Here is a 22,592-nt window from a genome sequence, read left to right as displayed (position 1 = left end):
TGTGATAAACTCGTCTTAGTAATTGTCCTTGCCATCTTGCGCTCCTCTAATAAAGATTAGCTGATTTTATTTTTGAAGCAGAAAATGAGTTTAATTTTGTAGAATAGTGTTATTTGCGTAATGAATATAGGTAGACATGAAAATGAGCAAGCAATAAGATTGCGAGGTCATTGTATAATTAAAAAGTAACATATACGTAAATTTGTCTAAACTACCAGCTTATAAAATATATCGGTCAGGACTGCGAGCGAGTTAGAGACGCATTTACCGTTGACAAGTGATTAACCCTTCGTGTGTAACGTCGGGTCACTCGTGCCCTGGCGAAAGTGACTGTCCCCTGTAGCTCGAAGGGAGGAAGGGGGCGGGACCAAACTATACTAAAAAAAATTGTATACTACTAAGCTACTAACTCCCCAAGCGCCGACGGTCTAGTGCGTAAATAGCCGTTGTGAGAGCCAGACGAAATTTTGAAAGTGCACGAGTGACCCGACATTACACGTTACGTTGATTAAAAATAGCAGGTGAGTAAAATGTTTATTTTAATTTGGATGTTTTTTTTTACTAAAAATTCATGTTCTTTCATTGGGAATTGATAGATTAATCTTAGTTATCGATAAATAATATGTTTTGACTGTACACAATAATTTAGCCTCGATATAATTTTTTCATATTTTTGTACTTTTTTATAATTTTGTAATAAATAATTGTGATTGATTACATTTTCATGAATAAAATTGACTAAAAATGAATAAAATGTGTATTTTACTGTAATTTGTACCTATTTACGTACTTTCAAAAAACGTGATTTTGATGCTCAAAACTTAAGCATCCCATTAATTTATACATACTTCTAATATTTTTTTCTTTAAAGTACTATTCTTAAACTTTAATTTTTTTTTAAATATATTAATTTTTGCCAAAGTTACGATTTTTTGAAAAAAATGGTCCATTCTTCACGTTTTTATTTGTTTATATAAATATATTGTTTAAACAAATGAACAAATCGGCAATATAGCGATTGATCCTTAAAGTAGGATAGTTAATAAGGTAACATGAATTTTTTCAGATTTTTTTAGAACACTTTAAAGTATTTTTTAGGCGTCGTTTTTTTAAGGGTTAATAACATGGCTTCTTTAGTCGTCAATAACGAATAAAATATTTCTATTAAAGCACTGTTATAGTACTATAATTCTTTTTAAATCTTGTATTTTTTTCAATATCGGCACTAGTCGCCACGTCACTATCACGAGACAGTACTTTTCCTTAAATCACAATGGACACGGATCCAATTACGACATCTTATACGTCAATCGTAACTTTTTTTCTGCTGACGCTCGTTGCAGTGTTAATTGCAGCGTACTATTACATCGAAACCTCTCGAGCAGTTCGTTTCATAAAAAAACTACCAGGTATACGTATATATTAATAATAAAAAATAAATTTTAATTTTTTACTCGGCAAATAAGTTTTTAGCGAATAATCTTCATCAATATTGATTATTATTCACTTATTAAATTATCATACAACAAATCTTTTCTTCATTTAGGTCCACCATCCATACCTATTATAGGACATGGATTATTACCTCTGACATGTCCTCCCGAATTAATGGTAGAGAAAGCTATTGAACTTTATGAAAAGTATGGAAGTACAGGAGGCGTGTATTTCGGTACAAAGACAGTAGCCTTTATATCAGATCCACGAGATATTGAAATAATCTTGAGTAGTTCGACGCATATCGACAAATCCGAGGAATACAAGTGAGATGTCGAATTAATAATTAATAAAATCACTAAAATGTATATTGCGCTTTGTTATAGTAACATGTAAAACAAGAGGTGTAAATTTTATTCTGGATATTTTGTCATTCATTATATATGTATAAGATATTGCTTACTAATATTACCTAAAATAATCCTCTTTATTTTCCATTGTAGATTCTTCAAACCGTGGCTTGGAGACGGTTTGCTGATCACAAAAGGCGACAAATGGCGCAGACACAGAAAAGTGATTGCGCCTACGTTTCACATGAATATCTTGAAGACGTTTGTACCTTTATTTTATGAAAACAGCATAGATCTCGTGAACCGGCTTCGCTATAAAGTTGGAAAGGAATTCGATTGCCACGATTATCTGTCAGCCGTAACGGTTGATATTTTAACGGAAACAGCGATGGGAGTTAAAAAAGAAAAAAGGCAGAAAACCGGATATGAATATGCTATGGCCGTGATGAAGTACACATTGTTTTTTTCTCGAAATTACACGTAGCGTTATTTTTTTATTATTTGCTTATCACATAGAAAACGCACTCACTATAATTTGAATATTGTAGACTGAGCGATATCATACACCGAAGACATTATAATATATTGTTACGATACGACATGCTTTTCAAATATTCGAAGCTTGCCAAGGTCCAGGAAAAACTGCTCCGTATTGTTCATACTTTGACAGAACATGTGATCAAAGAGAAAGCAAAGGACTTCGAAGAAAAACTTGTAAAAGATCAACAAGTAAAGGAAGTGCAGAACGTTAAACCAATGGAAAAATCAAATCCGACCGAAAATACGGAACATGCTAAAAACAAAGCCGCTAATTATATGCATTACGTAAGAGATAACCTCGATGAGAACGACGTAGGTGAGAAAAAGCGACATGCTTTTTTAGAAATGATGTTCGAATTGAAGAAGAATGGGCAAATGACTGACGAGGAGATCTGGGAGGAAGTAAACACCATCATGTTTGAAGTATGACAAACCCGTTGAAGTCACACCTCCTAAAAGTAACGTAGAGGTCACATGGGTCCAATGGACCCCACAACAGTTTCCATTTGCGTTCTTTTTGATGTATCGACTCAAACGGGTTAAACTTTTTTTAACTTTTTCTTCTACAAAATATCTTATGCATTGCAAACTGCATTGCTATAATAAATCACGTTATTATTTTATACATCAAAAAGAAATGTATTGATTTATTACAGGGTCATGATACCACGGCGGCTGGCTCGAGTTTTGCACTTTGTGTCTTAGGAAATCATCCAGATGTTCAGGTATATTCATTATTACTATTTTCGATTATTGATTACAATAATTACATAATTAATAACATAGCGGAATAGCTAGAAAAACTTAATTAGTTAAAGCAATATAAAGCATTATATATACATATTTACGCATAAATATTATTATTATTATTAAACAATTCTTAAAATAATTTTTTTCTGAAATTATTTTTATTAAATTTTTTTCCCGATTAAGATTAGAAATTAAATCTAAAGTAGTAATTTAACAATATATTGCATATTTATGATCTTTAATCTCTATCGTTCCTGAGGAAATTCGATTTATTGCTTGATTTCGATATAACAATTGTAATAATTTAATCGTTTTTTTCTTTTTCTTTTTAATTCAATTATTCTCATCGTGCAGGCTCGCGTACATGAAGAATTGGACACGATTTTTGGTGATAGCAACAGACAATGCACTTTCCAAGATACTTTAAAGATGAAATATCTCGAGAGAGTTATTATGGAAACTTTGAGACTTTTCCCACCGGTACCTTTAATTGCCAGACATCTAAACGAGGATGTAAAAATAGGTAAGTTATCTAATTAAATGCATTACTATAACAGTAATGTTAATCGGGTTATAGTAAGTATTTATAGTAAGTATTTTTTACTTAAAAAATTTGTGTTTATAAATTAAATAAAATACATTTAATATGTTATATATTAAAGTTACAGGTGATTATATTCTTCCAAAGTCTACCACAGTACTGATCGTACAGTTCATAACGCATCGGTTGGAGAAATATTATCCAAATCCAACAGTTTTCAATCCAGATAACTTTTTACCGGAAAGAACGCAGCAAAGACATTCTTATGCTTACATTCCTTTCAGCGCTGGGCCAAGGTATTTAATAATTAGTAAAACTTTTTAGTAACAACTGTTTTCTACTATCTCTAAAAATTTTTGCTAAATTATGAGATATCTATATATGTATTTAAAAAATTACATTTAAGTTTAATGAAATGTTTGTTCTTGAAACGTCGATATCTGCCAAATTTCTCGCGTATATTGTTACATTTGTTGACAATACCTATTTTTCAAAGATCCTGCATAGGGCGGAAATATGCTTTGTTAAAACTGAAGGTTTTGTTATCGACGATACTGAGAAATTACCGTATGATTTCTGATACGCCGGACAAAGATTTCCACCTGCGAGGTGATATCATTCTGAAAAGACATGATGGATTCAAGATCAAAGTCGAGCCGCGTGAACCAGCATAATCTAATCAAATATAAATATATCGATGGATGTACTTTAAGGTAGTTTGATGATGAAGGGCTGAAGTTGAAACAATGTTTATAATTTTTTTATTTTAATGATTATAAAAAAAATAGAATAACGCATCGCAAAGCTTCGTAACGACGTAAAAAGACCATTAGTAAATAATTTTTACGTTGTAGAATAATATTTTGCCTGAAATAGATTATTAAGTGTGTTTTAACGCGTCGCTTGACTATAGTTTTCAACTTTAATTATTAATTTAAAAAAAACTGTACAGTGGATCGTGTTCACCTTCAACTATAGGCTTCCTCACAGTGTCCTCTTTCCATCGATATATATTGTTCGGACATTTTTGGCAAAAGATTTTTCGCAAACTCGTGTTATTCATAGGAAAATAACCTCTTTCCCTATTAGACCAATGTTAAAATCATTAAAATCACCTAATTTTAAAATTAAATATCTTGAGAACGGGACGGTGAATTATCTTTTTTCTGGGCTTAATCGATTCAAGAAAGTTCCTTTTTTCGATATAAAAAATGCAACCTATCATTTTTGGCAAAAGTTGTTTCATCATCGAACTACCTTAACAAGAATTTTATTCTTTTTTATAATAAACTTTCTTGAGTAAATACATTTCTCTAATAATTTGCTATTTGTTTATCTAGAATAATGAAATATTTTAGACAAAGAAGAAAATCAATTTTTGCAACTCACTTACATATAAGATATAAAGTTTATACTGCTAATATTAAAGTTTGAATTATTTTATTAATTATTAAGAGTTAATAATTAAAAGTTAATAATTGATAATAAAGTTACTACTTAAGATTAATCTACTTTATATAATTTGAAACAAATAAAACACTTAACAAAAATTACATCGTTGTTCTAGTTTATATAACCTTATATAACCTAAGTATTTGCTCGCAAATATTCTGTTATGTGCCTTTATGCATATTAGTATTGTGTTGTAATTTCAGTTCTTTACTGTTAATATTAATGAAACCATCGTTAGTTGAATCGATTTTCCACCGTAGTAAGTAGCGCGATCATATATTACGACCTACGTAAAATGATTACTGTAAAGAGTGTAAGAGGTTTAATGGTTATTTCATGATACATAAGTGTAAAGGGATAGTAAATGATAGAATACAACAAAATATAAATGCATAGCACTTGTATTCTTTGTTTAGCTTGATATTTTGTATATCCCACCTGTTTAGGATATAGATGGCATTCAAATTTTTGCAAATATAATATTTGCATTTCTGGGGTAATTTTTAACTTTATTTGCAAGGGTTTGTGTACATTTGTCAGCGTATCTATATCCACTGCAATTTCCTAACGGGTCGATTGCAATTTTGATATTAGATTCGTATTTAAATTGATATCAATTTAATTGTGTGATTGTATCGTTCTGGCTTTGGTTGAGACTGCGTTATGTCCGGAAGTAACGGCGCGTGGTCTGCCACGGCAAAAAAATTGTACGTAAATAAGTCACTCAGAAATTAATATATATTATTCGGACAAGCAAAATCCAGTCCTGACCGATTACGGTGTTTTCCTCTTGTTTGATTGTATATCTTACACGGTCGTATAATCTCATACTTATTGCAAATAAAATTAAAAACCATCCCAAGAAAGCAAATATTATATTTGCCAAAATTTGAATTTTTTTCTTGATAAAGTAGGAAATATAAATACTTTCTCTCTTGAGACGTTTCTAAATTATTTGTCATGTTTCGACAAAAAGTTATAAAATCGACCAAAAAAGCGGTTTTTGAGTGTTCCAATCTTCTATATCATAAAAACTAGAGCTAGTTAAAATGTTTTACTAACATATTCAAATTTAGCAACCCAAATTAATAAAGATTAGCTGATTTCGTTTTTGAAGCAAAAAATGAGTTTAATTTTGTAGAATAGTGTTATTTGCGTAATGGATATAGGTTAGACATGGAAATGAGCAAGCAATAAAATTGCGAGGTCGTTGTATAATTAAAAAGTGAGACCGAATACGTAAATTTTTCTGGACTAAAGCTTATAAAATATTGGTCACGACTGCGAGCGAGTTAGAGACGCATTTACCGTTGACAAGTGATTAATAACGTGGCTTCTTTAGTCGTCAATAACAAATAAAATATTTCTATTAAAGCACTGTTATAGTACTTTGATTGCTATCACGAGACAGTACTTTTCCTTAAATCACAATGGACACGGATCCAATTACGACATCTTATACGTCAACCGTAACTTTTTCTCTGCTGATGCTCGTTGCAATGTTAATTGCAGCGTACTATTACATCGAAACCTCTCGAGCAGTTCGTCTAATAAAGAAACTACCAACAGGTATATATTATATATACATAATATATATATATATATATAAAAAAAAAACAAGTTTAATTTCTTACTCGACGAGAAATAATTTTGGCGAGTAGTCTTCGTCAATATTGATTATTATTTACTCATTATATTATCCTATAACAAATTTTTTCTTTTTTTAGGCCCACCATCCGTACCTATACTAGGTCATTCATTAATACCTCTTACATGGCCTCCCGAATTAATGGTAGAGAAAGTTATTGAATTTTATGAAAAGTATGGAGGTACAGGAGGCGCGTATTTCGGTACAAAAACAGTAGCCTTTATAACAGATCCACAAGATATTGAAATAATCTTGAGTAGTTCTGTGCATATCGACAAAGCCAAGGAATATGAGTAAGATGTCAAATTTATAATTAATTAGATTATTAAAATGTATATTGTGCTTTGTTACAGTAATATGTAAAACTAGAGGTGCAAATTTTATTCTGGATGTTTTGTCATTTATTATATAAGCCATTGCTTACTAATATTGGCTAAAATAATCTTCTTCATCTCCATTGCAGATACTTCAAACCGTGGCTTGGAGACGGTTTGCTGATCACAAAAGGCGACAAATGGCGCAGACATAGAAAGGTGATTGCGTCCACGTTTCATATGAACATCTTGAAGACGTTTGTGCCTTTATTTTATGAAAACAGCATAGATCTCGTGAACCGGCTTCGGGATAAAGTTGGGAAGAAATTCGATTGCCACGATTATCTGTCAGCCGTAACGGTTGATATTTTGACAGAAACAGCGATGGGAGTTAAAAAAGAAAAAAGACAGAAAACCGGATATGAATATGCTATGGCTGTGATGAAGTACACATTGTTTCTTTCTTATAATTACACGTAACGGTTTTTTTTTTATTATTTGCTCATCACATAGAAAACGCACTCACCATAATTTGAATATTGTAGACTGAGCGATATCATACATCGAAGACAGTATAATGTATTGTTACGATATGACATGCTTTACAAATACTCGAAGTTTGCAAAACTCCAGGAGAAACTGCTTAATATTGTTCATACATTGACAGAACATGTGATCAAAGAGAAAGCAAAGGACTTCGAAGAAAAACTTGTAAAAGATCAACAAGTAAAGGAAGTGCAGAACGTTAAACCAATGGAAAAATCAAATCCAACCGAAAATACGGAACATGCTAAAAACAAAGCCGCTAATTATATGCATTACGTAAGAGATGACCTCGATGATATCGATGAGAATGACGTAGGTGAGAAAAAGCGACATGCTTTTCTAGAAATGATGTTAGAATTGAAGAAAAATGGGCAAATGACTGACGAGGAGATCTGGGAGGAAGTGAACACCATCATGTTTGAAGTATGACAATTTCTTTTTGAGAATAAATAAAATCTTATCATGAATCTTTAAACGTGCACATGAATTTTTATAATTTAAACTTTTCTTAAATTTTTTTTTACATCAAAATGCCACGTTTATTGCAAGTTATTATTTTATGCTTCAAAAAAAAATTAATTATTGACTTATTACAGGGTCATGATACCACGGCGGCTGGCTCGAGTTTTGCACTTTGTGTCTTAGGAAACCATCCAGATATTCAGGTACACTTTATTTTCAATAATTAATAACATTAATTAATTAATAACACGATCAATAACATACCCCAATGGTTATTTTGTATGTTGCATTTGAGTTACAAAACTGTTACATATTGTTTTATTAAAACGCAGTTACTTCAAAACAGCTAAGAAGGATCAAATCTCTTCGATCTTCAGCCTTCTTGACGCCGTAGAATACCATTTTTGTTTCCGGAATAAATTTTTTGGGAAATTTGAAGTAGTCGTTTAGGGTCTTCTCTTCGTATACAAAATAACACTTTCCTTCATATAATTTTTAAGAAATCCCGGAATAGTTAGAAAAAATTAATTAGTTACATATAAATTACACTATTATTCAATAGCTTTATAGGTATGTTTATTTAGGCATAAATATTATTATTATTAAACGATTGTTAAAGCAATCTTATTTTAGCTGAATTTATTTATTTTTATTAAATTTTTTATTACATTTTTTTATTAAATAATTTTTCTGATTAAGATATTGTCTAGATAGGGCATTTAATACACCTACTTTCACAAGTTTTGCCCATAATGCCGTGCAGATTAAAATCTATCTTATATTTTCCACCTTTTCCGTGATATGACATGAAGCGCACAACTTCATAAATAATTTCTTACCATTATTGCTGATCGCGTCATCCACCCTAACAGGTTATTTATTGGTTTCTTGCTAATTACGTTTATATTTAAATTAAATTAAGACTAAAATAGTAATTCAATAATATTGCATCTTACGATCTTCAGTCTCTATCATTTCTGAGGAAAGTCAATACATTACTTAATTTCGATATAACAATCATAATAATTTAATTCTATTCTTTCTTTTTTAATTTATGATTCTTATCGTACAGGCTCGCGTGCACGAAGAATTGGACACGATTTTTGGTGATAGCGACAGACAATGTACTTTCCAAGATACTTTAAAGATGAAATATCTCGAGAGAGTTATTATGGAAACTTTGAGACTTTTCCCACCGGTACCTGCGATTGCCAGGTATCTTAACGAGGATGTAAAAATAGGTAGATTATCTAATTAAATGCATTACTATAACAATAATATTAATCGCGTTAATACTTAAAAAAGTTGTTTATAAATTAAATAAAATACATTTAATATGTTATATATTAAAGTTACAGGTGATTATATTCTTCCAAAGTCTACCACAGTACTGATCGTACAGTTCATAACGCATCGGTTGGAGAAATATTATCCAAATCCAACAGTTTTCAATCCAGATAACTTTTTACCGGAAATAATGCAGCAAAGACATTATTATGCTTACATTCCTTTCAGTGCTGGGCCAAGGTATTTAATAATTAATAATATTTTTTAGTAGCAATTATTTTCTATTATCTCTAAGGATTTTTCTAAACTATAAGAGTTATATTTTAAAAATTACGTTTAAGTTTAATAAAATAAATATTTGTTCTTAAAACATCGATATCTACAAAATTTCTCGCGTATATTGTTACATTTGTTGACAATAACCCATTTTTTAAAGGTCCTGCGTAGGGCGAAAATATGCTATGTTAAAACTGAAGGTTTTGTTATCGACGATACTGAGGAATTACCGTATTATTTCTGATACGCCCGACAAAGATTTCCACCTGCGAGGTGATATTATTCTGAAAAGACATGATGGATTCAAGATCAAAGTCGAGCCGCGTGAACCAGCATCTCGTAAAGAAGAATAACCGAGAATTAACAATCCCATTATCCGCGCAAAGCATAATCTAATCAAATATAAATATATCGATAAATGTACTTTAGCAACAATTTTATTCTTTTTATTTAATAAACTTTCTTGAGTAAATACATTTCTCTAATAATTTGATATTTGTTTGTCTAGAATAATGAAATATTTTAGACAAAGAAGAAAATCAATAGATATTATTATATTTAAAATACCAAAAATATCTTCAAGACTATTTTTTGCAAATTATTTACATATAAAATATAAGTTTATATGACTAATATTAAAGTTTGAATTATTTTATTAATTATTAAGAGTTAATAATTAAAAGTTAATAATTGATAATAAAGTTACTACTTAAGATTAATCTACTTTATATAATTTTGAACAAATAAAACACTTAACAAAAATTACATCGTTGTTCTAGTTTATATAACCTTATATAATCTAAGTATTTTCTCGCAAATATTTTGTTATGTGCCTTTATGCCCTATTAGTATTGTGTTGTAATTTCAGTTCTTTACTGTTAATATTAACGAAACCATCGTTAGTTGAATCGATTTTTCACCGTAGTAAGTAGCGCGATCATATATTACGACCTACGTAAAATGATTACTGTAAAGAGTGTTAGAGGTTTAATGGTTATTTCATGATACATAAGTGTAAAGGGATAGTAAATGATGGAATACAACAAAATACAAATGCATAGCTCTTGTATTCTTTGTTTAGCTTGATATCTTGTATATCCCACCTGTTTAGGATATAGATGGCATTTTTAGCATGCGGGATTTATGCCATAGTACAAACACTATAAAAATCAAAATCTTTTATGTGTTCTTTTTCCTTCTTTTTTTTTTATCATATAACAATAACCTTTAATGCATCTATCGTTCGTCTATTTTCTTTTTAAATTTTTTCAATTTTATAATTTGTTTATCATTTTTACACATAGGATATATGGCAAAAATGCAAGGGTCTCTGAAAGTTTTTTTTTGTTAAGTACAAAGAATAAAAATTTCATAAAGTTTTTATTGGTATAATTTATTTGCCTTTAACATTTTAAATAGTACTTAATGAATTAAGTTTTCCTTAGGTGCGGCGTATATACCGGAGAGAGGGAGAGAGAGAGAGAGAGAGAGAGAGAGAGAGAGAGAGAGACGGAGAGAGAGAGAGAGAGACGGAGAGAGAGAAAGAGAGAGTTACCCTAATAATTACTTATAAAGTTAATAAAGAGTATTGAAATATTTATAAAGATTTTTAATATTACAAGAAAAATTAAAAATGCATTGCAAATTAAATACAATTTTTAATATCTCGTTCATTGAATACAATTAATAATATCACTATCTCTCTTGTTCTTAACGCGGATATGATTGTCCCCACCATCTTTTTTCGAATAATTTGATGTTTGCACGAGGAAAATATTTTATATTTAAGTATAGGTTGCAATTCAAATAGCCTTAATTTACTTTACGTTTTATTTATTGTTTTTAATTATAATGCCCCCCCCCCCTCTCCTAATAAATATTTTGCTTCATTATATAAGAGAGGGATTTATATTAATTCGAAATTAAAAGTGAAATCAACAATGACACACCATAATTACGATATACCAATAATTTCGTTACTTGCTGTATGCAACAAAAGTCTTTTTTATATTTTTCGCGCTTTCAATGCTTCCTTTATAATGTCGACAGGTCGATTTCCGGTTGTTTATTAAAAAGGTTGCGCTTACGGCTGTGTCACGTCTGGGGCAATATTGCCACATTGATGAATTAACTTACATTTGAAATCAAATGCGTGACGCAATTTTCTCATCCGGTCTGCGATTATTTGCGTAGTGGAAATGAACAAGCAATGCGATATTGACGAGGTCATTGTATAATTAAAAAGTGAGACCGAATACGTAAATTCCTCTGGACTAAAGCTTATAAAATATCGGTCACTACTGCGAGCTAGTTAAAGACGTATTTACCGTTGACAAGTGATTTCAGTCGCCAACGACAAGTAAAGTATTTCTATTACTGTTACAGTACTTTAATATCTTGAATCTTGTGTCTTTCAATGTCGACACTATAATTAGTAAGTTGCAAGAAAGAAGTGAGAAATAAGTGACTATTACGAGACAGTACTTTTTTTTAAATCATGATGGATGCGGATCCAGTAACAACATCCTATATGTCAACTTTAACTTTTTCTCTGCTGACTACGCTTCTTGCAGTGTTAGCTGCAGCGTACTATTACATCGAAACCTCTCGAGCAGTTCGTCTTGTGAAGAAACTACCAGGTATATTTACATATTAATAATAAGAAATAAGTTTAACTTTTTACTCGACGAATATGTTTTTGGCGAGTAGTCTTCTCATCAATATTGATTATTATTTACTCATATTATCCTACAACAAATTTTTTCTTCTTTTAGGCCCACCATCCGTACCTATACTAGGTCATTCATTAATAACTCTTAAAGCGCCTCCCGAAGCATTAATAGAGATAGGTCTTGATTTTTTTGAAAAGTATGGAAGTGTAGTAGGCGCGTATTTAGGTTCAAAAGTAGTAGTCTTCTTGGCAGATCCACAAGATGTTGAAATAATCTTGAGTAGTTCTGTGCATATCGACAAAGCCGAAGAATATGCGTAAGAAGTTAAATTAACAATTAATAAATTCATTAAAATATATATGTGCTTCGTTCCTATATTATATGTAAAACTAGAGGTGCAAATTTTGTGCTGGATGTTTTGTCACTTTTTATACGTAAGATATTGCTTAAAATAATTTCCTTTATCTCCATCGTAGATTGTTCAAACCGTGGCTTGGAGACGGTTTGCTAATCACAAAAGGCGACAAATGGCGCAGACATAGAAAAGTGATTGCGCCTACGTTTCACATGAATATCTTGAAGACGTTTGTACCTTTATTTTACGAAAACAGCATAGATCTCGTGAACCGGCTTCGCGATAAAGTTGGAAAGGAATTCGATTGCCACGATTATCTGTCAGCCGTAACGGTTGATATTTTAACGGAAACAGCGATGGGAGTTAGGAAGGAAAGAAGACAGAAAACCGGATTTGAATATGCCATGGCAGTGATGAAGTATATATTTTTTTTTCTTCTTAAAATTACACGTAGCATTTTTTTTATTATTTACTTATCATATAGAAAACGCACTCACCATAATATGAATATTGTAGACTGAGCGATATTATACACCGAAGACATTATGATATATCACTACGATTGGACATGTTTTTCAAATATTCGAAGCTTGCCAAAGTTCAGGAGAAACTGCTCAATATTGTTCATACATTGACAGAACATGTGATCAAAGAGAAAGCAAAGGATGTCGAAGAAAAACTTGTGAAAGATCAACAAGTAAAAGAAGTGCAAAACGATAAACCAATGGAAAATTTGAATGTGACCGAAAATACGAAAAATGCTAATAATAGACCCGCTAATTATATGCATTACGTAAGAGATGACCTCGATGATATTGATGAGAACGACGTAGGTGAGAAAAAGCGACATGCTTTTCTAGAAATGATGTTCGAACTGAAGAAGAATGGGCAAATGACTGACGAGGAGATCTGGGAGGAAGTGAACACCATCATGTTTGAAGTATGACAATTTCTTTTTGAGAATAAATGTAATCTTATCATGAATTTTTGAGAACGTGTACATGAACTTTATAATTTAAACTTTTTTTAACTTTTTCTTCTACAAAATACCTTATGCATCGCAAACTGTATTGCTATAATAAATCACGTTATTATTTTATACATCAAAAAGAAATTCATTGATTTATTACAGGGTCATGATACCACGGCGGCTGGCTCGAGTTTTGCACTTTGTGTCTTAGGAAATCATCCAGATGTTCAGGTATATTCATTATTACTATTTTCGATGATTCATTACAATAATTACATAATTAATAACATAACCCCATGGTTATTTTGCATGTTGCATTTGTGCAGCAAAATTGCTACATACTGTTTATTAAAACGCGGTTATTTCAAAGTAGCTAAGAAAGCGATCAAATCTCTTCGATCTTCGGCCTTCTTGACACCGTAGAATGCCATTTTTGTTCCCGGGATAAATTTTTTGGGAATTTCGAGGTAGTCGTTTAAAGTCTTCTCATCCCATACAATAGCTTTTTCCTTCAGAGTTTCCGTGAAATTAAATCCCGGAATAGCTAGAAAAAATTAATAGTTACATATAAATTGTCATACTATTATTCAATATATAGCATTATATACATATTTACGCATAAATACTACTATATAACTATTAAATAACTGTTAAAACAATTTTTTTCTGAATTTATTTTTGATTAAATTATTTTCCTGAGATATTGTCTATATATATTAAATTATTTTCCTGAGATATCGTGTATAATATGACATTGGGGCATTAGTACACCTACTTCCGCAAGTTTTGCCCATGATGTCATGCAGGTTAGGACCTATCTTATGTTTTCCACCCTTTTCCGTGGTATGACATGAAGCGCACAACTTCATAAATAATTTTTTGCCATTGATCGCGTCACCCATCCTAACGGGTTATTTATTTGTTTCTCTCGCTAATTACATTTATATTTAAATTAAATCGAAATTAAAATAGTAACTCCATAAGTAATTCAACGATATTGCATTTTACGATCTTCATCAATCTCTGTCGTTCCTGAGAAAAGTCGATATATTGCTTGATTTCGATATAACAATCGTAATAATTTAACTCTTTCCTTTTCTTTATAATTTAATGATTTTCATCGTGCAGGCTCGTGTGCACGAAGAATTGGATACGATTTTTGGTGATAGCGACAGACAATGCACTTTCCAAGATACTTTAGAGATGAAATATCTCGAGAGAGTTATTATGGAAACTTTGAGACTTTTCCCACCGGTACCTTTGATTGCCAGGCATCTTAACGAAGATGTGAAAATAGGTAAATTATCTAATTAAATGCATTACTATAACAATAATATTAATCGCGTTATAGTACATATTTAAAAGAACTCATTTATAAATTAAAAAAAAATACATTTAATATGTTTTATATTAACAGTTACGGGCAATTATGTTCTTCCAAAGTCTGCCACGGTACTGGTCGTACAATTTATGACGCATCGGTTGGAGAAATATTATCCAAATCCAACAGTTTTTGATCCAGACAACTTTTTACCGGAAAGAATGCAACAAAGACATTATTATGCTTACATTCCTTTCAGTGCTGGACCGAGGTATTTAATAATTAATAATATTTTTTAGTAATAATTTTTTCCTATTATCTCTAGGGATTTTTCTAAACTATGAGGTTGAAGAAGACATTTCTCGCCAATATTGTTACAATATACATTTTTCAAAGGTCTTGCGTGGGACGCAAATATGCTATGTTGAAACTGAAAGTTTTGTTATCGACGATACTGAGGAATTACCGTATTGTTTCTGATACGCCCGACAAAGATTTCCAACTGCGAGCTGATATTATTTTGAAAAGACATGATGGATTCAAGATCAAAGTCGAGCCGCGCAAACCAGCATCGCGTAAAGAAGAATAACCGGGAATTAACAATCCCATTATCGGCGCAAAGCATAATAATCTAATCAAATATAAATATATATATGGATGTACTTTAGTAAGAATTTTATTTTTTGTTTATTAATCTTGTTTGAGTAAATATATTTCTCTAATAATTTATCTAAAATTTCTCTAAAAAGCTATTTAATTTTTCTAAAGTAATACAATATTTTAGACGAAGAAGAAAATTAATACATTGTATTTAATGTACCATCAAAAATATCTTCAAGGCTATATTTTACAACTCATATATAAGATATAAGTTTATATTAAATTTTCAATTATTTTATTAATTATTAAGAGTTAATAATTAAAAGTTAATAATTGATAATAAAATTACTAATTAAGATTAATCTACTAATGTATAATTTTGAGCAAATAAAACGCTTAACAAAAATGATGTTGTTCGATCTTACTTACATAAACTCATTAATATATTTTATATTCATGAGTTCATTAATTTTCTGTAAAAAAATGTAAACAATTTGTGTGTTTTTTGTATAAGAATTTAAATCAAATTTATTTAAATGTATTTATTTGTATGTACAAAAAATTCAATATTTATTATAAAATATAAAATTTTCTATATTATAACCAGCAGATAGCTATTTTACATACATAAAAATTAACTTGCTTCATGTATGTACACCAAGAATAACTAAGAATACTAAACATTTTAATAAAGAAACAGCAAGAATGCAATTTGATAAGTGGATCAGTAATAGTCACTAATTCTCGAGATGTTCTACATCTCTTCATTCCCATCGACAGTCGATAGATTTTGTGTTAGTTTCTTGCGCGCGTTGCTTTCGCCATTTTCTGAAGTCTACAAAGATGAATTGCAAAGCCCAAGGTAAAATAAAAACACTATTTAACACTAGTAAAGAAATTTGATACATTTTGTAACTACCAGTCCAATCCTTAATAATTCCTGCAACAATATACACATATGTAGTTATATGTATTACGAATCAAAACTTAATACGGTCTTTCTCAACTTACCTACGATGGCGCCGAAAATTATCGTGACTAAAGTGCAGATGGCAGCGTTGAGGCCATAAGCCGAGGCAAATTTTTCTATTTGGAGATCTTCTATGATAACTAGAGGCTGCGGGACCAGCAGCCACGATCGCACGGCTCCAATTAACATTATTGTAATTAACGCGCCTTTTATCGTACCCTCATATAGCAGGAATCCTATACATATCGTGATTTTTATTAGACATTTCAGAAACTAAAAATTTGCGATAATTTATTTATTCAATTATAAAATTGATTGTACTCACCTATTCTTGCGAATCCCATCAAGATTGTGGCAATAAAGAATATATACTTTGATTTTACGTTTATTATTAGTGTAAAAATTGACAGTAAAATTTTCGACGCCAGCTCGGCTATTCCACTGATTGTGACGCTCAGTGCGGCATAGGCTTTCGGGTATCCCGCATCGGTCATCATAAGAGGAAGTAGAGAAGAGAAACCAAAGTCGGCAGTACACACGAAACTGACGCCGAAGCACAAATTTATGAAACAGATATTCTTCACCAGAGACATATCCACTAGATCTCTCAGAATGATTTTATACCTTTGGTATTGACAAAATAAATCGGAGCGTAAATTATATGAAGATATAGAATTATATATTATGATATTATTAAATATATAATAGCAGGACTATCAAAGTTTTACAGTCTTAAGATATATTAACCATAAATTATATAATTCAATTACACAAATAACTGAACCGTATACTTACTTTATTGCCTTTTGTTCTTTCTCAATGTCTTGTTTTTCTCCTTTCTCTTGGATTTCCTTATCTTGTTTCTCTTCCTTCTCCTGGGTTTCCTTTTCTTGTTTCTCTTCCTCCTCCTGAATTTCTTTATTTTCTTTCTCTTCCTTTTCCTGGATTTCCTTTTTTTGTTTCTCTTCCTTCTCCTGCGTTTCTTTATCTGTTCGTCTTTCACTATACTTCTTTTCTAGATGAAGCCGTATGTCGCTTAGTACATAAGTCGTGCGAGTCGCCAAATTAACTAAGCTAGAGGCCGAGATAGCCGATGTACGCCTCGATAAACTTTCCCATATAGATCCTGATTTCGCTCTCCAACGCATTCCGCTCTCAATTGCTGAGACTGACGCAACTCTTTGTGCAGAAGGCTAAACAAAGTCAATGTAAATATGAACGGACAAATATAATTAAATGGAAAAAAATTTTAATTTAATTGACAAAGAAATGACATAATCTTATCATCGAATTTCATGTCACCTTAAAAACTTCATTCAGCAATGGTGTATTTGTGTCCCTTTCTTCCTTGAGACTACGAAGACTGCTCCATTTAGTCTTGGAAGATGAGTGGATCACGTGGATGGTTGAACGACGATTCGATAGTGCCAATTCTCGAAAGACTTTTTGTTCCTTTTCGCGCGCTCTTTCAGCACGAACCTCTGCCGGATTTTTAGCGTGCCATTCCACGGGATGCATCATTGTCATTCCAACGACGCTATTAAGGCTTAGAGCACCTATGATTGCCGCAGTACCTATAACACAAACGACAAACAAAAATAAGTTGTAAATATCTGGAACTTTGCCTTTGCGACACTTACCGCGAAAACCGTACAACGCCAACATCCTTTCGCACAACATAGGATAAACAATTCCGCCTAACGCAACAATGACTTGCGACGCGTACATCACCTAAATAAGAAAGAGAAAATTTTTTTTAATAAACTGAGAATTCAGCGTTTTTAAACAGACCTGAGCATTAGCCATAATTGCTTTACTTTCGCTCTTTTCTTCACGAAGTACGAGTTGAAAACCGTATTAGTAATTGTCATAATCAAGCCCAATCCAAAACCTTGTAGAAAATAAATAAAAGCCATGTCATATATATTTCTAACGAAGACCAGGGCGATGTTCGATAACGCGAAGAAGAGTGCACCCACAGTTCCGACCGGTCTTGTAGAATATCTCTTCAACAGTGTATTGGTGAGCAAACCTGCACAAGAAATATTTTTTTGTGTTCAATGCATAAGTGGAAAAAGAAAAATTATGTTATTAGTTAGAATAAAATACTGTTTAACAAATGTAATCTTCCAAATACTAAAAACTTTGTGTTTAAATCATTTTTATAATAAGATCTGTTGTCTATTATTTATATTTTACTATCTATTAATTATCTTTAAGATACAAACATCTGTGTTTTGCAAAATATATTATTTTTAAATATTATTACATCACGGTATTCTATAATAGTAATATTAAATATTATAAATAAAATTGTGCGTATTTAAATTAAATTAAAAATATTATTTATTATGTAACGATAACAAAAGATGAATATAAAATTCTATTTAATTTCTTATTCAAGGATCGTTATTTAATTCATAGTAAAATTTATTATCTTCGCATTCGAGTGACAGTAAAAGCGCATTTTTTTCACTAGAAATAATGCTCTAATCTGATAATTGTGATATGTTCCAAGAATATGTGATAACGAAATGTAGCGTACGTTTTTTCGTAAACAAGAATTCGATTATAGTTAGATTCGAATAATCTATGCCGTGAGACTTTCATGTATCGGAAACGTATTAGGATTGCATACGTCGCAAATATGTGCCGGATCGAAACTTCAGTACACACGTTATTCGATTTTAATCCTTCGTGCAAAATGTCGACGACAGAAGCTGCAAATTTACAGCAAGAAGCTGATGGCTTAACTGACAACGTCGATAAGAGCAGAAAAATTACGCTTTGGGGACGTCACTTAATCTTCTTATCATGTGGATGCAAATGCAAATTTCTTCTTCCGAGAAAAGTTTCATACCAAGGAAAAAAGTGCGAAGATCACATATGTCTTTGCAAACACACTATTTAAAAATTGTTGCTAATAAATTTGTATAGAAATCTTTGATTGATAACTGTGCAAATATAATTTAGTGTATCACCATTTTTTTTCTTTAATTTTGATTATTAAACACATGTCACATGCGCGCTTACTGGCAATAGAATAATTGATCATAAAGACGGAATTGAAGAGACTTGATGCCATGCCTGCCTGGCCGGAATCTTCAAGGAAATCGCCAAAGATTATAGCAAAACACGATCCTGGGCCTATCGTGGTAAACTAAAACAGCAGGAAAGAAGTTGTTAATTACACGTCATACCTATATTTACATACAAACTCGCTCATGTTTGTATTGGGAAAGATTTCGAAATAATTTTTAAGTAAATATTATTATATTAAGAGTGATATAGCTGTTTCAATAGCTTTGAGCACTATTTTATCATTTATTATGCATTATTATTATTACTAACGAGAATTAATATCATTGCCAATGCAATCATCCATCCCCAGCCACCATCTGGCGCCAAATCTTCCAGAGTAATTTCATCCTCTTCATTAATCAGTTCTTCTATCTTTGCGGTTGCATTCTTCTTTTCACTTTCGACAGCGTTGTTCAAATTGGGCGCATTTATCGTCGTACCGTTGACTTCTGTCACCGTCATATTACGATAAATCGCGTCCCTGATTTATTTGAACACATTAAATAGCGTCACGTTTTTTCACAAAATAAGAAAGAATTATAAAAAAGTATTTAATAAAAGATAAATATATGCCAATACGAAAATAGTATTTTCATATAAATATATTCTACTTTAATTATTATTAAAAACAGTAGACATTAAAATAATAAAAAGTGATGTTTTACATTCAGTTTCTGCAATAACGTCTGACAGAGGTAATTCATTTATCCATAGAAAACACAAAAAGTTTTTTTTTAAATATTAATTTATTTTATTGGATTTAGTTTTTCCTTCCATTAATAAATACAAAAGTAAAAATTCTCCAAATAATAGTCAATTTATTGACATGAAATATAATTAAACAATAATTTTTTGAACAGAAACAGTTTTACATAAAATTATTTGTATTTTCGTTAAGCATTTACATGTAATTAATTTAAGACAGCACATTTTCCACACCAGATTTATTAGATAAAATTATATTTTTGCTATTTTCATTGCACCGGATTTGAAGATAAGATTTAAGTATTTACCTAGCAGAATATTGATAGATAAATTTAATGCAAACGTGAACGATTCCGATACACTTCCACGATAATCGAAGGTAGACAATTTCCGACTAAGCAGGGCATGCGACAAACGAGATTTTGAAGTTTCTCTTATCTTTGTACGAAGTGTCATCATACTAAACACCTATTCTTAGGCCAGAATGAAATATTAGCACTGTAGGATCCGTAATTACGGAATTGCGGAGAGAGAAGATCCGAATGTAAACTTGCCTCGTATACTCTCTGATTTACAAATGCTTCAATTCAGTTGTTAATCAGTTTATTATAAAAGAACATTCTTTAATTAGCATTCTTTATATCTAATCTAATAGATGATAAATATGAGTATCTTAATATGGATTTACCACTTCAAACATGACGATTTTTTAATAAAATGCAAATTAACAAAAATTTAAAAGTTAAACAATGATTCGTAATATAAATTATAAATTTTCTTTGATTTTTCCATAAAAAAAAACGAGATCAGTATATTTATAAAAGAAAAATACCGGTCGACGGATTTTAATAAAATTATTATAGAGGAGGACATACACTTTTTTTATGCTACTCTATTTGTGTGCAAAATTTAAACCCGGTATCTAAAAAATTGTAGAAGTAGATACGTGTACAAAAAATCCGTACACACACACACGCATACATACTTCCGGACATTTTCTACTAATATGATTTCTCGACATTTTGGAACATTCTAAACCTATTTCTTTTAAAATCTTGAAAAAATTTTTTTTTACCATCACAAAGCTTCTATGAAAAAGCAATATAATAACCAATGTTTTTATTGTAATAATTTTATAGAAAAGTTTGTGAAGATTGTGTGTAGAAAAATTGTGACAAAATAAAGGGTAAAATATAATCCATTTAATAATTATTAATAACATTAAAAAGAATAAGATAATATGCGTACATACTTTGATTTTTATTGTAATGTGATACGTTACAATTTCGGTTCTTATTAACTATTACTGGTTTACAAAAGCATGTAATAATTTTATATGTTTCAACAAAATAATATTTAACAAAGTGATATGTACATATAACGGTAATTTATTTTAAAATAAAAAAAATACTGTTTTATTAAAACGCGGTTATTTCAAAGTAGCTAAGAAAGCGATCAAATCTCTTCGATCTTCGGCCTTCTTGACACCGTAGAATGCCATTTTTGTTCCCGGGATAAATTTTTTGGGAATTTCGAGGTAGTCGTTTAAAGTCTTCTCATCCCATACAATAGCTTTTTCCTTCAGAGTTTCCGTGAAATTAAATCCCGGAATAGCTAGAAAAAATTAATAGTTACATATAAATTGTCATACTATTATTCAATATACATATATAGCATTATATACATATTTACGCATAAATATTACTATATAACTATTAAATGACTGTTAAAACAATTTTTTTTCTGAATTTATATTTTCGATTAAATTATTTTCCTGAGATATTGTCTATATATATATATAAGACATTGGGGCATTAGTACACCTACTTCCGCAAGTTTTGCCCATGATGTCATGCAGGTTAGGACCTATCTTATGTTTTCCACCCTTTTCCGTGGTATGACATGAAGCGCACAACTTCATAAATAATTTCTTACCATTGATCGCGTCACCCATCCTAACAGGTTATTTATTTGTTTCTCTTGCTAATTACATTTATATTTAAATTTAAATCGAAATTAAAATAGTAATTCCATGAATAATTCAACGATATTGCATTTTACGATCTTCATCAGTCTCTGTCGTTCTTGAGAAAAGTCGATACATTGCTTGATTTCGATATAATAATCGTAATAATTTAACTCTTTTCTTTTCTTTATAATTTAATGATTTTCATCGTGCAGGCTCGTGTGCACGAAGAATTGGATACGATTTTTGGTGATAGCGACAGACAATGCACTTTCCAAGATACTTTAGAGATGAAATATCTCGAGAGAGTTATTATGGAAACTTTGAGACTTTTCCCACCGCATCGGTACCT

At 30.8% G+C, this 22,592-nt stretch overlaps 6 protein-coding genes across 9 annotated transcripts; 3 read left to right on the top strand and 3 right to left on the bottom strand.

Annotated features, from left to right (window-relative positions):
• Positions 1-1,233: 1,233 nt before the first annotated feature.
• LOC139811210 (cytochrome P450 4g15-like) lies at positions 1,234-4,827 on the top strand. Of its 2 annotated transcripts, none has more exons than XM_071775338.1 (8): positions 1,234-1,409; positions 1,547-1,760; positions 1,938-2,234; positions 2,333-2,747; positions 2,981-3,049; positions 3,429-3,597; positions 3,743-3,911; positions 4,112-4,827. In XM_071775338.1, exons 1-8 carry the CDS (start codon positions 1,274-1,276, stop codon positions 4,287-4,289), a joined length of 1,647 nt encoding a protein of 548 aa, XP_071631439.1. In that variant the 5' UTR covers positions 1,234-1,273; the 3' UTR covers positions 4,290-4,827. The 2 variants fall into 2 exon arrangements, with proteins under 2 accessions (XP_071631439.1, XP_071631438.1); XM_071775337.1 differs by having other exon boundaries at positions 3,737-3,911; positions 4,112-4,825.
• A 1,524-nt stretch (positions 4,828-6,351) lies between these two features.
• LOC139811190 (cytochrome P450 4g15-like) lies at positions 6,352-10,072 on the top strand. 2 transcript variants are annotated; one of them, XM_071775313.1, is made up of 8 exons: positions 6,352-6,636; positions 6,795-7,008; positions 7,179-7,475; positions 7,575-7,998; positions 8,172-8,240; positions 9,110-9,278; positions 9,396-9,564; positions 9,761-10,072. In XM_071775313.1, exons 1-8 carry the CDS (start codon positions 6,498-6,500, stop codon positions 9,951-9,953), a joined length of 1,674 nt encoding a protein of 557 aa, XP_071631414.1. In that variant the 5' UTR covers positions 6,352-6,497; the 3' UTR covers positions 9,954-10,072. The 2 variants fall into 2 exon arrangements, with proteins under 2 accessions (XP_071631414.1, XP_071631413.1); XM_071775312.1 differs by having other exon boundaries at positions 9,390-9,564.
• A 1,834-nt stretch (positions 10,073-11,906) lies between these two features.
• Positions 11,907-15,740, top strand: LOC139811189 (cytochrome P450 4g15-like). Its single transcript, XM_071775311.1, has 8 exons — positions 11,907-12,239; positions 12,375-12,588; positions 12,749-13,045; positions 13,144-13,567; positions 13,760-13,828; positions 14,726-14,894; positions 15,015-15,189; positions 15,315-15,740. Exons 1-8 carry the CDS (start codon positions 12,098-12,100, stop codon positions 15,505-15,507), a joined length of 1,683 nt encoding a protein of 560 aa, XP_071631412.1. The 5' UTR covers positions 11,907-12,097; the 3' UTR covers positions 15,508-15,740.
• LOC139811442 (cytochrome c-like) lies at positions 13,766-14,499 on the bottom strand. Its single transcript, XM_071775728.1, has 2 exons — positions 14,373-14,499; positions 13,766-14,141 (listed from the first exon to the last, which is right to left on the bottom strand). Exons 1-2 carry the CDS (start codon positions 14,497-14,499, stop codon positions 13,957-13,959), a joined length of 312 nt encoding a protein of 103 aa, XP_071631829.1. The 3' UTR covers positions 13,766-13,956.
• Positions 15,741-16,183: 443 nt separating the features above from the next.
• Positions 16,184-20,717, bottom strand: LOC139811580 (uncharacterized). Of its 2 annotated transcripts, XM_071775852.1 has the most exons (11): positions 20,583-20,717; positions 19,840-20,050; positions 19,522-19,648; positions 18,306-18,520; positions 18,129-18,219; positions 17,791-18,062; positions 17,284-17,681; positions 16,814-17,112; positions 16,530-16,724; positions 16,425-16,458; positions 16,184-16,353 (listed from the first exon to the last, which is right to left on the bottom strand). In XM_071775852.1, exons 2-11 carry the CDS (start codon positions 20,029-20,031, stop codon positions 16,314-16,316), a joined length of 1,863 nt encoding a protein of 620 aa, XP_071631953.1. In that variant the 5' UTR covers positions 20,032-20,050; positions 20,583-20,717; the 3' UTR covers positions 16,184-16,313. The 2 variants fall into 2 exon arrangements, with proteins under 2 accessions (XP_071631953.1, XP_071631952.1); XM_071775851.1 differs by having other exon boundaries at positions 16,184-16,458.
• An 882-nt stretch (positions 20,718-21,599) lies between these two features.
• On the bottom strand, positions 21,600-22,327 carry LOC139811581 (cytochrome c). The gene is made up of 2 exons (XM_071775854.1): positions 22,102-22,327; positions 21,600-21,888 (listed from the first exon to the last, which is right to left on the bottom strand). The coding sequence occupies exons 1-2, from the start codon at positions 22,226-22,228 to the stop codon at positions 21,704-21,706; spliced, it is 312 nt and encodes a 103-aa protein (XP_071631955.1). The 5' UTR covers positions 22,229-22,327; the 3' UTR covers positions 21,600-21,703.
• Positions 22,328-22,592: the final 265 nt, after the last annotated feature.

The sequence above is a fragment of the Temnothorax longispinosus genome, chromosome 4 (assembly GCF_030848805.1).
Source record: "Temnothorax longispinosus isolate EJ_2023e chromosome 4, Tlon_JGU_v1, whole genome shotgun sequence".
NCBI classification, from domain to species: domain Eukaryota; kingdom Metazoa; phylum Arthropoda; class Insecta; order Hymenoptera; family Formicidae; genus Temnothorax; species Temnothorax longispinosus.
The sequence above is the reverse complement of the archived record's forward strand: the minus strand, read 5'-3'. Positions and strand labels throughout refer to the sequence as shown.

Coding starts and splice junctions, on each gene's coding strand:
- LOC139811580 (XM_071775851.1), bottom strand. CDS start 20,031: ATGACGGTGACAGAAGTCAACGGTACGACGATAAATGCGCCCAATTTG. Junction 18,220..18,305: donor TCGTGAAGAAAAGAGCGAAA/GTAAAGCAATTA, acceptor TTTCTTATTTAG/GTGATGTACGCGTCGCAAGT. Junction 17,682..17,790: donor TGCTGAATGAAGTTTTTAAG/GTGACATGAAAT, acceptor GACTTTGTTTAG/CCTTCTGCACAAAGAGTTGC.
- LOC139811581 (XM_071775854.1), bottom strand. CDS start 22,228: ATGGGTGACGCGATCAATGGTAAGAAATTATTTATGAAGTTGTGCGCT. Junction 21,889..22,101: donor CATGGGCAAAACTTGCGGAA/GTAGGTGTACTA, acceptor AATTTTTTCTAG/CTATTCCGGGATTTAATTTC.
- LOC139811210 (XM_071775337.1), top strand. CDS start 1,274: ATGGACACGGATCCAATTACGACATCTTATACGTCAATCGTAACTTTT. Junction 2,235..2,332: donor TATGCTATGGCCGTGATGAA/GTACACATTGTT, acceptor TGAATATTGTAG/ACTGAGCGATATCATACACC. Junction 2,748..2,980: donor TAAACACCATCATGTTTGAA/GTATGACAAACC, acceptor GATTTATTACAG/GGTCATGATACCACGGCGGC.
- LOC139811442 (XM_071775728.1), bottom strand. CDS start 14,499: ATGGGTGACGCGATCAATGGCAAAAAATTATTTATGAAGTTGTGCGCT. Junction 14,142..14,372: donor CATGGGCAAAACTTGCGGAA/GTAGGTGTACTA, acceptor AATTTTTTCTAG/CTATTCCGGGATTTAATTTC.
- LOC139811190 (XM_071775312.1), top strand. CDS start 6,498: ATGGACACGGATCCAATTACGACATCTTATACGTCAACCGTAACTTTT. Junction 6,637..6,794: donor AATAAAGAAACTACCAACAG/GTATATATTATA, acceptor TTCTTTTTTTAG/GCCCACCATCCGTACCTATA. Junction 9,565..9,760: donor CCTTTCAGTGCTGGGCCAAG/GTATTTAATAAT, acceptor CATTTTTTAAAG/GTCCTGCGTAGGGCGAAAAT.
- LOC139811189 (XM_071775311.1), top strand. CDS start 12,098: ATGATGGATGCGGATCCAGTAACAACATCCTATATGTCAACTTTAACT. Junction 12,589..12,748: donor GACAAAGCCGAAGAATATGC/GTAAGAAGTTAA, acceptor TCTCCATCGTAG/ATTGTTCAAACCGTGGCTTG. Junction 14,895..15,014: donor TAACGAAGATGTGAAAATAG/GTAAATTATCTA, acceptor TTATATTAACAG/TTACGGGCAATTATGTTCTT.